Here is a 12,494-nt window from a genome sequence, read left to right on the forward strand (position 1 = left end):
ACCCAATTTCAAACCCAAATAGTGCCATTGCATGTACATAACCGATAGAACCTAATCAAAATTTACTAACTAAACGACAGCTCAATCGAATGCGCTCTAGTGGCATGCACGAAAAACAGTAAGCAAAACTATACATTCAAAATTTACAATCATTACCTTCCAGTTCGGTCGTTCCAAGTGCTTCAGCATTGCAATGTTTGAAACAAAACAAGCATTCTATTTAGTACATTTATCTATGAGAGACTTACATTGCGGAGGAGTTAGTCTCAGTTGTCTGAGTTCCAACGCCATGCAACGGGATTATTAATATCGATCGATTTGTTATCAACATCAAAACACTAGCCTCTGGCTGTACGCAGGAAGATCAGTACATAGTCCACACAGACCTTCTAAATAGTCCCCCTTTCAACATCCACATCCCGGACACAACCAGTGAGTCTCAAAAATGTATGAAATAAAACTATACTTTAGAGCACGATTGCTACAACATGATCGAGTAATATGCATATTTGCAACAAACTGTTGCACACCATCGTAACATCAAAATGCATTGAGTAACATTTTGGAAGAAGACAGAGAGAAACGTAGACAGAATAGCTTGTTCCAATTTCAACAACACACAATAAACACGATGAAGGTGAGACGTCTAACGTGTGGTGAATGGCACAAGCAAATCGAAAGAAGAGAATGATGATGGCAGCCCGTCCGCCACCGGTTCCCAATGCTGTACTTACATATTATCTCACGAATATTCGCCTGCTTTAGGTCTATCATCTTCTGCCTATGCTCCATACTCATGTAGTCTTCGGTTTCAGACTCATCCGATGGACAATCGATAACAGCAGCGCTGTAAAAAAAACATAGCACCGAGGCGTATTTATCAAAAACGGGCACGTAAATACTCAAACACCGTAATAACATACCGTATCGACTGAATCCAGACGTTCTTATCCTTGGGATTCTGCACTTTAAGCTCGTACATTTCCGGATACGCCGGGTTGGAGGAGATAATGTAGATTCCTCTGGATTCTGTTCCGGCCTTTTCGCGTATCAACAGCTTCTGCAGTGACACAACACCCGCCTGGTAGATGGAAGAATTGTACATGTTACTGGAGATACTGTTCGACTTTCGTACAACTTAACCCCACACTTCCCCGGTGCCCGATTACCGACCTTATTCTCCGGAGTGAAGAAAGAATATTTATGCGAATTTTCCAACAGGAAAAACAAACAATCCGACAGAACAACCACCAGTACGGTTTGCATTTTGGATCTACCTTGCATGAGGGTGGCCACACCTTCGAATCTGTAAGAGTGGAAAAATATAAACGAAACGCCATTACAAAATCAGTCTACACATCTCGTAGACTGAACTAATACCAACCTTAGTTTACGATTGCATGATATGATGTCAGATTTCTTGAATTTATCCTTTTTAAATATAGCACAGGACTTTGCATCGATACGTTTGAAGATTTCTAATTGACGATCCTCCTTCTCCTTGTCGGCCACCCGTGCGTCCACATCGACCAATATTTCCTTCACCAGCGACATGGCTTTCTGCAGTTTCTCTTGCTCGATCTTGTCCTCCCGTGAACTTTTTAACAGTGGATCAATAAGCAGCGGATACTTGGTGAGACGCTGCGTCACGAACAAGATACACTCCGGAATGCCCTTCTTCTTCAGCAGTGGGTTCTGCTGACAGTGCTTGTACCACTCGGCGAAGATGTTATCGCCGGTCATGTAACACTTGAATGTGTCGAGCGCCGAGCGATGGTTCGAGCAGAACTCCCCGTAGGCGTTCTTTAGCTTTTGGGCCGACATTGAGGAGAAAAAGTCCACCAATATGTCCGCGATGCTGTCGACGACGTGGTGCTCACGCTGCTTCAACCGCAGCTTTCGCAAAAACCCCGTATGTAGCTCAGTCAGCTCCACTAGGCGGGGAAACATGCGTTCCAGGTTGAGGTGACTGAAGTGCTTCTGCAGACTCTCTACAAACACCTTCTGCATGACTAGTAACGTTTGAACGTGATGTTTCTCAGTCATGATAAACTCGTATATATGCTCTTGCCGTTTAACCTGTGGTGAACGATATTGATGGAGTTCCATTATTTACGTAGGCCGCGGACATACACTGACCAGTAACGACTCACCTGCTTATCCTTCAATGCTTTCACTACCTCTTTGGGGACGCTGGGGCTCCACGAGTCATGCTCATCGATCGCAACACCAAGGATGGGATCGGCACCAAGATCATGTGGGCCGATGGGGGCTTCGTGCAGAAACTCATCCCTTATCAGTGGAACATCGTCCGGGTAGCTGCAAAGTGCAATAAACATACGGATAAGTCCTATGTACTTTTATTAAGTTTCGCAAATTCACAAATTTTGATTCGTGTTACGAAATGCAGCATGATACACTTCCTATTGTTCTGTTTTTGAAAAATAATTCAGATCATCTTATTTTTTTTAAAGCATCGACAGATACACAATATAAGCATGCTGGTTAGGTTGTTTTCATACAATTTATGTATTGTTTAAGTACGCTTCGAATATGCGTTTAGGTAAGACATTTCATGTATTAAGGTAGAAGTGGAAAAAAAAATATACATATTCAAGACAAATGCATTCATATTGAGAAAAGTTGCAAAAGAGAGCAAAACATAATGAAACTCTTGACACTATTAGAAAAGGAAAAACCGAACTGTTTATGTATGTTTTGTTGTTTGGTTTCTAGTGGATATATACTCACTTAGCGTTATCATTATGCACGTTGCCATCATAATAGTCTCTACCCTGATCATCGTGTTGCGAGGAATTGTGGCTATAGCAAGCGAAAGTAAATACAAAAAAACAACACATGAAAACGTATAAGTAAATAAAGTAACCAAAATGGTTCGCAACATAAAAAACCGGCCAAGCGAACGAACGAAGAGAAAAGTCACAAACGAACGGAAAGTTGCATATAATAGGCAAATGAAGGTGAAAAATATAGTGAGAAAAGATCCAGGCAGAGAGGGGGAGAGAGAGAGAACCAGAGAATGAGAGAGAAAGAGACAGAGTGTGGGGCTAGGGGAACGTGGGGACTATGGAAAGGAACCAACCGGAACACGAACCACACGTGCCGTGCCATGTGTTCCCGAACATGTTTTGCTGGAAGAGAAGAGAAGTGCGCGAATGGATTTGTGAGGTGGAACAGAGAACAGAATTCAACTTAAGCAGAGTGTTTAGATAAGAACCGGAAGATGTAGTACAGAGAAGTATGTGTTATATGTATTTTGTTTTTTCGACCAATGGATAAAATGTTATGGAAAGTACTCTAATCAGATAAAGCTGCAGATCAATTCTCCATCTTACTTTGCTTTTGCAGCATACGTCTTACTTTGAAAGCTTTGAAATACATTATGCAATGAGATTAATGAATTGGCACAGGAAAACAACATTGTTAAACTATACCAGGAAATTCCTGTTGCTAAGTCATCTCAACTGGATTCATAAAGAGGTGAGGAACAAAGGTGGGTGTAGAAAGAGACTCCATCAGGGTGGGTTGATAGTCTGTTATGGATTGTGAATGTTGCACAAAACACAGACCGGAGGACAAACAAAATATTTTGTGTTCAAACAGAGATTTAACAGACAACTTACGGAAAGAGAGAGCGACAATGAGTGAAGGGACAGAGAAAGTTTTAGAAAAGTAACTACCGTTTATCACGTTTTCTACTGCTTAAAAAGAGGACAGTTATAGTGATGTGTATCTCTTTTGAAAAGGAAAAGCAAGAACTTTTCTTTTAAAAAGACTATGCAGTAAAACAGGATAGAGTAATAGCAGTAGTAGTAGTAGTAGTAGTAGTAGTAATAGTAGTGATAATGAAGATATAGATAGAGAATCGGGTTTGTAAAGTGAGTGAAAATTGTTTTTCTAGCGTTACCTAGCGTGTTGTGATACCACGCCTAATTTGTTAGCAACCAATCGCCACGGAGAGTAACATCCAGTCATTTTTTTGCCACTTTATCAATTTTTTCAAATCAATTGCAATTTGCGTTACGGTGGTTAGCATTGGAGGTAATACACAAGAACAAAGACATAGGGTGATCATTTAATGTATTTCTTTTTTACCAAATATACTTGGAGAATTTTGTATTTTTTTTTTTTTTTTTTTGTCAGGTCACAATCAGCTGATGCTAAATAAACGTATGACATAGAGAGGTGGAAACAAACTCAATAGATACCATTAGCCAGGTTAGTGGTTTTAGTTAATTGGGTTTTGCGGTTAAGATGAGACAAGACTGCCACAGCCAAGAAAAGCATGCTTTCCCCGCACGGTTACGCTATAATACTAACGAACGAGGAAAACACCTCCTTTACATGTTCCCCGGATTCAATGATTATTCTCGTCATCGAACGGTTCCGCCTCACCGTAGGCATAGAAGTAGCTAATAATGGATGGAAGCACGTGTGTCATAAATGAATCTTGGAATTTGCGAATCAAACACTGTGTCGTCTATCATCTGTGTGTTTTTGCTGTAACGTTTCCAACCATTGCTATGAGGCCATGCCGCTTGACAAACAAAAAAAAAAAATACTACCACAGTATGACTGTGAGGAAATCGTCACTCTATCATCGTTAGGAGAAAATGTCAGGCCGAACGAAACGCAAACACGTTAACTGAAAATGTAAAAAGCAACCAAACACGCCAAACTATGAACTGATCAACTAGGCTTAGAAGCTAACCAAATCAAACAGGAACTCCAAAAGGATGAGAGGAACGTTATGTTTAATGGTTTGTAATGTTGTTATCATATACCAAAGCCATGAACGAAAAAAAGTATCGCAAAACTGTAAAGAACCATTCCTAACACATAAATCAAAACTAATTTGTTCAAACGTGTACATTCGTATGCAAAATTTGCAATTCTAAATAAAAAAGATTTAGAAAAATATGGTTGAGGATGCAGAAACTGATTCAATTTTTAATTTAGTATGAAATTTAACTTGGAGGTCCGTGACCCCACTGTTTTTTTTTTTTGCATTATTGAAATATTTGTTTGTAAATTTAAAAATTAATAAATTAATTAGATTCAATATATTAGCAGGCTATAGATAATACCATCATATCGATAAGATCATTACAGTACGGCTTAAATGAAACTTGATGCATCACAGCCAATTTTAACTTTAAAAATGTTGTTTACGAAAAATAGAAATACAAGGATTTTAGGCAACGGTCTTTCTAATTACCTGTTGGCGGAGCCCTTCTTGTTGGAGCTAGGTTTCGGCTGTGCTTGAAAATATTTCTACAATCAAAGACAAGAAGTATCATCCATTAGTGCTGGTAGAAATGTGTTTCAAATCGGAATCCTCATACCTTCGCTATTTTGGCTTTACACTCTACTGCATGCTCTTTGTATGTGGCCAGATTTATTGTAGCTCCGCACGCTGTAAAAGGAAGGGAATGCAATGGTCAGTGTGCTGTCTCGAGGCCATCACCATGCGGCACCTACCATCGCATGCAGAAGATTGTCCTTTTGTTTTGGCTTTATCCTTTTTCTTGCGGAAAAACAAGGAGCCTCGTTTTCTGCGCTTTTCATGATGTTCCGTGTACTCCTCGCTGGAAAATTGGCACATCGCGAAACAGAAATGGGAAAGGTATTAGATTATTCAAGATCGCCATACGTTTTTCATTTGCGACCACATCCTGTTGTAGAAGTACAGGAAAAACAAAATCCGTTCTGCAATCGCACACGACGGTCCCCTCCTCCGTGAGGTGTATTTAATTGATAGAGGAAGCTTCTAAAAACCAAACTGATGGGAAGAGGATAAATAGATTCAAGTCAGATTGAGAATCGATCAGAAAACATAATGGAAAGAAGGGAAAATTACTTCAAGGAAACAATCACGACTCGTAAGAGGAAAAGGGTACAATCCAAACAGGAAAAGCATAAGGAAACAGCGAAACCTTCTATATCAACTTATCACTAGGCCGGTAAGCCTTAGCGACATTGGATGATGGTGAAACTTTTTTTTTTTAACGTGTACGGACATTTTTAATATTGATAGCGAAACAGCAACAACTACTAACTACAATCGGAAGGAGAAAGAACATTGCAAGAGAACTGCATCGGGGAGGGAAATTGTTCCCCCCCTCCTCTTGTTGATTTTGCAAAATAAATTCTAAACGGCTAAAGATTTAACATCAATCAAACTCGACCAAACTCGGCACACTTACTTTTTGTCTCTCACACAAAGTAGTGATCGATCATGAGTTTCATCTTCACTGTCGGAAAGATGCCTCGAACTAGCAACAGCCATTCGGGTTTATTTTATTTGGGAGAGAAAGGAAATACAACATTATAAAGCATAATAAGCCGTTCGAATGGGCAAACAAGGACAGTGGATCTATAGGTTAAAAACAATCGGCAGGCGTCTAGCTTTTTCTTCTAACCCACGGAAACATGGTACGCGAACAAACAATTGTGGTACGGTAACATAACACAGGGCTTTAACCACTTTCTCGTGATTTATTAGCTTACGAAAGGAAAAGGAAGTCGATTATCATTTTCAAGATTGTTGCTGTATAACCTAGCCATTTGACAAACAGCACGGGCCATGCGTTAAGTAAAAATATCAAAGGGTCAATCAAACATTAGCTACAATTATCGTTGACAGTGTGAGAACTTGTAGCAATGTAAAAAAAAAACAATTAAAAAAAATTACTTACGATGCGATGTTGTCTTCCTTGGCAGTTTGATTTCGCACTGGCGCTATTGATGGTGTGGATATACTTTTCTGAAGAGGTATTCTCGGAACCACTGGCACGAGATTACGCTTCGCAACCACTTTTTCAAAATCCCTCTGTGAATGACGGAATACGAGCAATTTCAATCAAACATCAATCATTCATACTGTGCTGGTCCTTTCTATTAAAAACCTACCGCTAATTCGGCCTCATTTAGAGAATGGGTGGAAATTCCGCCGGTGCTGTTCCTGCTGGTGCGATTGTGCAAACGTTCCGCAGCTCGAAGCGATTCCTGCTCTTCACTGTCCAAACTGGACAAGCTAACGCTACAGCACAAGGAAATAAATAGGTAAAAACAAATATATCACTAAGTCATCTTCCTTCTAAAGATCCATCTGTTATTCTGAAGCACACCTTTTATGTGATGATTTTGTGCACTCGGTCAGATCCTCGATTGCCGTCCAGGATTTTCTTCGATCATTGTTTAACCCGTACAGCACGTGATGATGGGGCCAAACGTTGATTGGGTTTGATATAGTTAGGTCAGGAAGAGAAGGGCAGGATGAGAATAGCTTTGAGGAGGAAACCTGCAGGATAAATAATAGCATGTGAATCAAATCTCCATTTGCTCCGTTAGATCATTAAATGTTTGCTTATTCCTACCGTTGCCCCCAGGGCTCCGATTCCGCCCGTAGCAGCTCCTTGTAGCGTAGAATTCTTCATGTGTGCTACACTCTCCCGGAGACATTGCAGTTGGCTCAGAGTGTCCTCTGTGGACGATTCAAAGTAGGAATTGCGTTAACCATAGCTGAGGAAGATACTTAGCTGGGACAGGTCGTGTTAAACTCACCGAGAAAATTAAACTTGGCCCCCGGACTGTGCGGGGTAACACTAATGATTGGCACCATGTTGCTGTGGTTATTTGTGGCCGTATCACTGCTGCTGTTGTTGCTATCGTTTATGCCTCCAGAGCCGACGATGACGTTTTCACCGCCCGTTTTCAAATCGCTACAGATTTCAATGGTTTGCAATCTGGCCGTCGGTTCCACGCATTTTGCGGTAGGAAACTGATCTTCGCTCAGATAATCAATTACCAAATCGGTGTCATTTTCATCGTCTGAAACAAATATATATGTAACGATAAGATATTTTCTAACATATACGAATGGCATACGAAGGCCATAATAATGATAATAAGTAACGTAAATAATTCTAATCTACAAACATACAATTTTAACACCATTCCTACGTTAATCTAAAATTACAATGTTAACCATCCTATCTTAATTTACATCAGTGTATGTTAGCGTCTCGCAGGGATTAGTTGTCTTCTACATGTACTTTGGTTATCCACCAGTTTTACGAACGAAAAACGAATATTAGCTTGTTACCTGAGGACAAGAGCAAAAGTTCGTCAGATGGCACATTATTACTCTGTGTGCCATCCATCATCATACTGCAAAATATTCCACACAGTTAGAATTGGATCAAATGCCAACTATGGGATTTTATCGTCCTTGCAATTTCGGGTGCAGAGAGCGCGATGGGTCTGAGAGACTGTTTTCAATAAGTTTGATGTAGTGTCATCATCGGGATGCACGACGCTGAAAAAATGTTACTTTTGGTGCAGGCACTTTTCAGAATCGGGAAAAGTTCTCCTTTCTTGCGCGAATTCATTCATCCGTGGGAGTGAAAGCTAAAAAGGCTGCACATGTCCATTTCAATACATTCTTTACATTTTACAGAAAAAAAGGCAACGCTACCATAGAACCGATGAACACAAAAAAACACAACATTGAACTACAGACGTGGTCTACAAACGTATTCAAACTGCGACACTTTCGAACAACATTTACATACACTCTGGATTATGCACAAACAGTGTTCACAAAGCTTTTGTGTTAAGTTTCTTAACTTAACAATTATTAGTGCTTCTTTGCTCTGCTCTTTTCTTTCACATAGGAAAAATCAATTAGGATCAAGGTTGTTTCTACGAAACTTTGCTTCTTCAGGTAGGTTCACATCAAGCGCGTTGACAGCAAAATATAGCACCATCTTGAAAATCCTATGTCTCAAACCAACCGTTGGTAGACACGTATTTATTTATTTTCGGCTAAACATTTTAACACGCTATAACCGATAAGCCAACCCAAAAACAATACTACAGGAAACATCGCGGTAGCATCGGTTAGAACATCGGACCATGCACGTTGGGGGTTTTCCCCACCTCGACGGAGTTGGTTCGAATCCCATCTGAGACCGGACCAGTAGGAGGCAATACTAAATGCCGAGCTTCGTGTAGATTCGGCATAAGAAAGTAAATTGACTATCACGAAAAGGTTGCATTCGAACCACGTAATCGTACCAAAACACTCCCTACAGAATATAAATTGGTGAATAAATATAACCGCTGAACACGTGTATAACAACCATCTGTGCTAAAACAATTGAGGTCATCATTGCTGGGACGGAAACGACGGTACTTGTCTGTTTTTTTGACGCTGTCTCGTAGGAAAGGTAAACAACAATTTGAAAAAAAGCAAAAAAAAGGCTGACCGTGTCGAGATCTTCTCGACAATCCAAAACGACGCCACCTACGTGTCGAGACGATGAGCGGAAGTTGCGGCTATCAGTTTTTTTCGCCTTTTTCCTAGTAGTATCCTTCTGAAGAGAAAACTGACAGGTACCGTCGTTTCCGTCCCACCAATCAGGATGACCTCAATTGGCGATCTGCTTGAAAATTTGACAATCGCTTCTAATATTCAGCCTCAGCACGGACTTCGATCAAATCAATCCGATCGAATAGAGCTATAAATTATCATAGATATCACGTCACAGGAACCGAACGGAACTTTGGCCATTGCTGATTGATTTTTTGGTTTTTTCTTCAATGCGGAGCAAACTTGTCTTTATGACTAAACCTAGTCTACTGAACTGACGTTGGTGTTGAGTTTTCCATAAAATTATGGCGATCAAATGTCCTTTTTGCTGATTTTCAAATGTCCTACATGATCAGAGCACCGAAGAAAACATTCCGTTGCTTTTTATATTTCGGTTAATGTTGTAGCAGCATAGATGTATGGTTGTAAATTTGGAATTTACCATTAACGGCCATTAGAATATAATCATATAGAACATGTACCTACAAACATTTCATGAAAAAAACTACCATTCACGTGATTACTGATACCATAGGTTCATAGCGAAAGAGACTATTCGATGATCAGCATGGTTGAGAACGGTATGAAAGCATTGCTTTCAATTGCGTTCCACAGTGATGTAAAAAAATATTCATCTTTCGCCACCTAGCTCATCAGTTGTTGTGCATGTGTACCGCCAACGCTTGACGGATGTATGTTATTGAATATTTTAATGTCAAGAAGGGTCATGAGTTATCAGTTCTCCCAAATAATCTGGCTGAGTTTGCCCATAGCAGAAGCTACAAACGCGACGTCTGGTTGTTTACAAATGGAACGGTTTAATCTATGACGCTGTCTCTTAATCTGCCCGGTATGACTTTGTTTAACACATTTTTAATAAGTGATCTCCGCATGCGAGCACCGCTTGTATTGGACTCCACCGGGATAGTAATTCGTCCACGGGTTTCAGTTTGCTTTGACGGTCGGAGTGAAAAACCCCGTTTTGCTGCCGTGCAACGATGAACTATTCTGTACCGAAGGTCTAAAATGATGATAAATTCAACGTAGTCTCTACTGTAGTGCTAGTCTCTTTAACCCAGATCATCTGCTGTGATATATAGTGCGAACAAACAAAATGTCTTCAAACACCGCACCGATAAAAATCCGGTATGAGCCGAAGGTACTCCTTCGCAGTGCTTCGTTCCAAAAACTTTGCGCTATACCATTCAATTTCAAAATAGAAGGTAAGAGGATGTGTGAAGTTGTACTTTGTAGCAGACCCCATCAATTGAAGCGCAACCATGTGGATTATTTTCAGCAATTCGCTCGTATAAAGAGGACATTAAAACGGTTATCAAACTACTCAAAATTGCCACAAGGACATACGTTATTTCGCTGTACCTCAAAGTTGCCTCAATCATTCTATTCAACTATAATGCTATCGCTCTACGGTATCGCTCGAAAGTATGTTGGGTGCACACAGGGTGCAAAAGAGCAGTGATAACTGGCTAAAACAACCCATATTTTGAACCACACTTCACAGATAACCTATTTGACTGCAAACGCAACTCAAACGCAAAATGTGCATGCCGGCATTGCACAAAACAGACCCATCTCCGAACGAAACCTGCAGTCGAGGAATTACAAACAAGTAACGGTGGGCGGACTGTTGGATATTGACATCGTCGGGATTCAAACCGTTCTAACGTATTCCTGCATCGCCTACGTGGGAATTCAAATGGCTTGGCTGGTGAATGTCCTTTTCTCTTCCGCAAATATTCCGCTCGGTTTGGTTTTCCTCATGCTAGATCTTGGATACATGGGAGTGATTATTTTCAAGGTAAGACCATGAATCGTACTTCCGGTACACGATTTAAATTAAAAAAAATGTTGTTTTTTTATTCCATTCTGCAGATTGCTTTGAAGGACAGCAACTTCTCATGATGGGGCGAACCCAGTAGTCGCCATGTACTAAGGACCTGGACAAACCACGAAGAAATACGCCTCACCGAATTCATCTGCACTGCTTTTATCCACCCCAATTTCCCCCTCTCCTGTAATTTGCAAGCATTTCTTCTTGTCAATCAAACAACCGTAGTTCTAGCACGCATTGATTGTTCCGATAGTTAGCCCTTTCCTTCCATACCAGAGGACCATACAACGTGCCTTAGATACCAACATGGTAGTAAAAATGTGTAAATGAGGATAGGAACAACAGAATTGGGTAAATAAAGCACATACCTAGATACGGAATGCGACTAGGAGGTTGTTTTTGGAATTGTTCCTCTCGGACGCTCTCTTCCGACCAAAGACCAAAACAAACTGCCATCTCTCACGAGAACCGTTTATTAAGTGACGTTTCCGAAGCCGCATTTAAATACTTTATTTTCAGTTGATGCAGACACTTCGCCGAGGGTGCACGTGCCCGTGTAGTGTGATAGTCCTGATCCTGGTGTCACGGCCGAGAAGAATCTGGCCTTTCCTTACGTTGGCCACCGCTCGAATTTAGTGCGAAAATTGCACCCATTCAACCCCCTTTTGCCGCAGTGTCCGTTGGCGAAAAGCTAAAGTAATCTAATACGTTTCTGGTTCACGCGATGTATCTTTTGTCCCCCGGGAGATAACCTTCGATAGAACCGGCTAAATTCTTTTCCAGGCCCATCCTGAGCTGTAAAAGTTCAGGTGCTTGAGTTTTTCTCCTAAGTGCTTTAACAAAGGTTTCATCAAAGGTGTGTTGTGCATCGAGAGCCCATTTATGGATCACGAAAAACAAACTCAACTATTATAATTGGGTCTAACTATCACTGCATTGGCAGAATCTGTGTAGTGCTCTGGGTAATAAAACAGCATAAGCCCCCCCATTTTGGCATAAGCCAAAAATAACGATGACGTCACATCGTAGATAGTGAAAACTTTAAATAGTTGTTGTGTCAATAGAATTTCCACAAAGCGCAAGGAGCTGCAAAGAATGTACGGAAAACCCGCAAAGGGTGGAAAATAGCATCCTCCAGAAAAGGAGCTACGGAAAAGTGGTTAGAATGTCCGCACGGCGTATCATCAGGAGCATTTTCTAAGGGCTTTGATTTTTTTTTTATTGTGAAAATCGGAATTCATTTCC

The 12,494-nt window shown here is 40.7% G+C and overlaps 2 protein-coding genes across 6 annotated transcripts in view; one reads left to right on the forward strand and one right to left on the reverse strand.

Moving 5' to 3' along the window:
• LOC131265977 (rho guanine nucleotide exchange factor 18) overlaps positions 1–12,494 on the reverse strand; it is a 47,503-nt gene that overhangs the window by 4,842 nt on the left and 30,167 nt on the right. For 2 of the 5 annotated variants that reach the window (XM_058268301.1, XM_058268302.1), the window contains exons 3-16: positions 7,588–7,854; positions 7,401–7,507; positions 7,152–7,324; positions 6,934–7,063; positions 6,720–6,853; positions 5,503–5,609; positions 5,367–5,437; positions 5,240–5,295; positions 2,752–2,823; positions 2,154–2,319; positions 1,385–2,079; positions 1,174–1,306; positions 924–1,081; positions 735–847 (exon numbers count right to left, since the gene is read on the reverse strand). In XM_058268301.1, coding sequence (XP_058124284.1) covers positions 735–847; positions 924–1,081; positions 1,174–1,306; positions 1,385–2,079; positions 2,154–2,319; positions 2,752–2,823; positions 5,240–5,295; positions 5,367–5,437; positions 5,503–5,609; positions 6,720–6,853; positions 6,934–7,063; positions 7,152–7,324; positions 7,401–7,507; positions 7,588–7,645 — 2,173 coding nt within the window. In that variant the 5' untranslated portion in view covers positions 7,646–7,854. Of the gene's footprint in view, positions 1–156; positions 181–734; positions 848–923; positions 1,082–1,173; positions 1,307–1,384; positions 2,080–2,153; positions 2,320–2,751; positions 2,824–3,928; positions 4,007–5,239; positions 5,296–5,366; positions 5,438–5,502; positions 5,610–6,227; positions 6,297–6,719; positions 6,854–6,933; positions 7,064–7,151; positions 7,325–7,400; positions 7,508–7,587; positions 7,855–8,128; positions 8,265–8,597; positions 8,693–12,494 lie in introns of those variants that run through there. The other 3 variants (XM_058268298.1, XM_058268303.1, XM_058268299.1) reach the window with 3 other exon arrangements.
• Positions 10,388–11,672, forward strand: LOC131265981 (uncharacterized). The gene is made up of 4 exons (XM_058268306.1): positions 10,388–10,620; positions 10,695–10,840; positions 10,920–11,216; positions 11,291–11,672. The coding sequence occupies exons 1-4, from the start codon at positions 10,512–10,514 to the stop codon at positions 11,318–11,320; spliced, it is 582 nt and encodes a 193-aa protein (XP_058124289.1). The 5' UTR covers positions 10,388–10,511; the 3' UTR covers positions 11,321–11,672.

This window comes from Anopheles coustani, chromosome 2 (assembly GCF_943734705.1).
Source record: "Anopheles coustani chromosome 2, idAnoCousDA_361_x.2, whole genome shotgun sequence".
NCBI classification, from domain to species: domain Eukaryota; kingdom Metazoa; phylum Arthropoda; class Insecta; order Diptera; family Culicidae; genus Anopheles; species Anopheles coustani.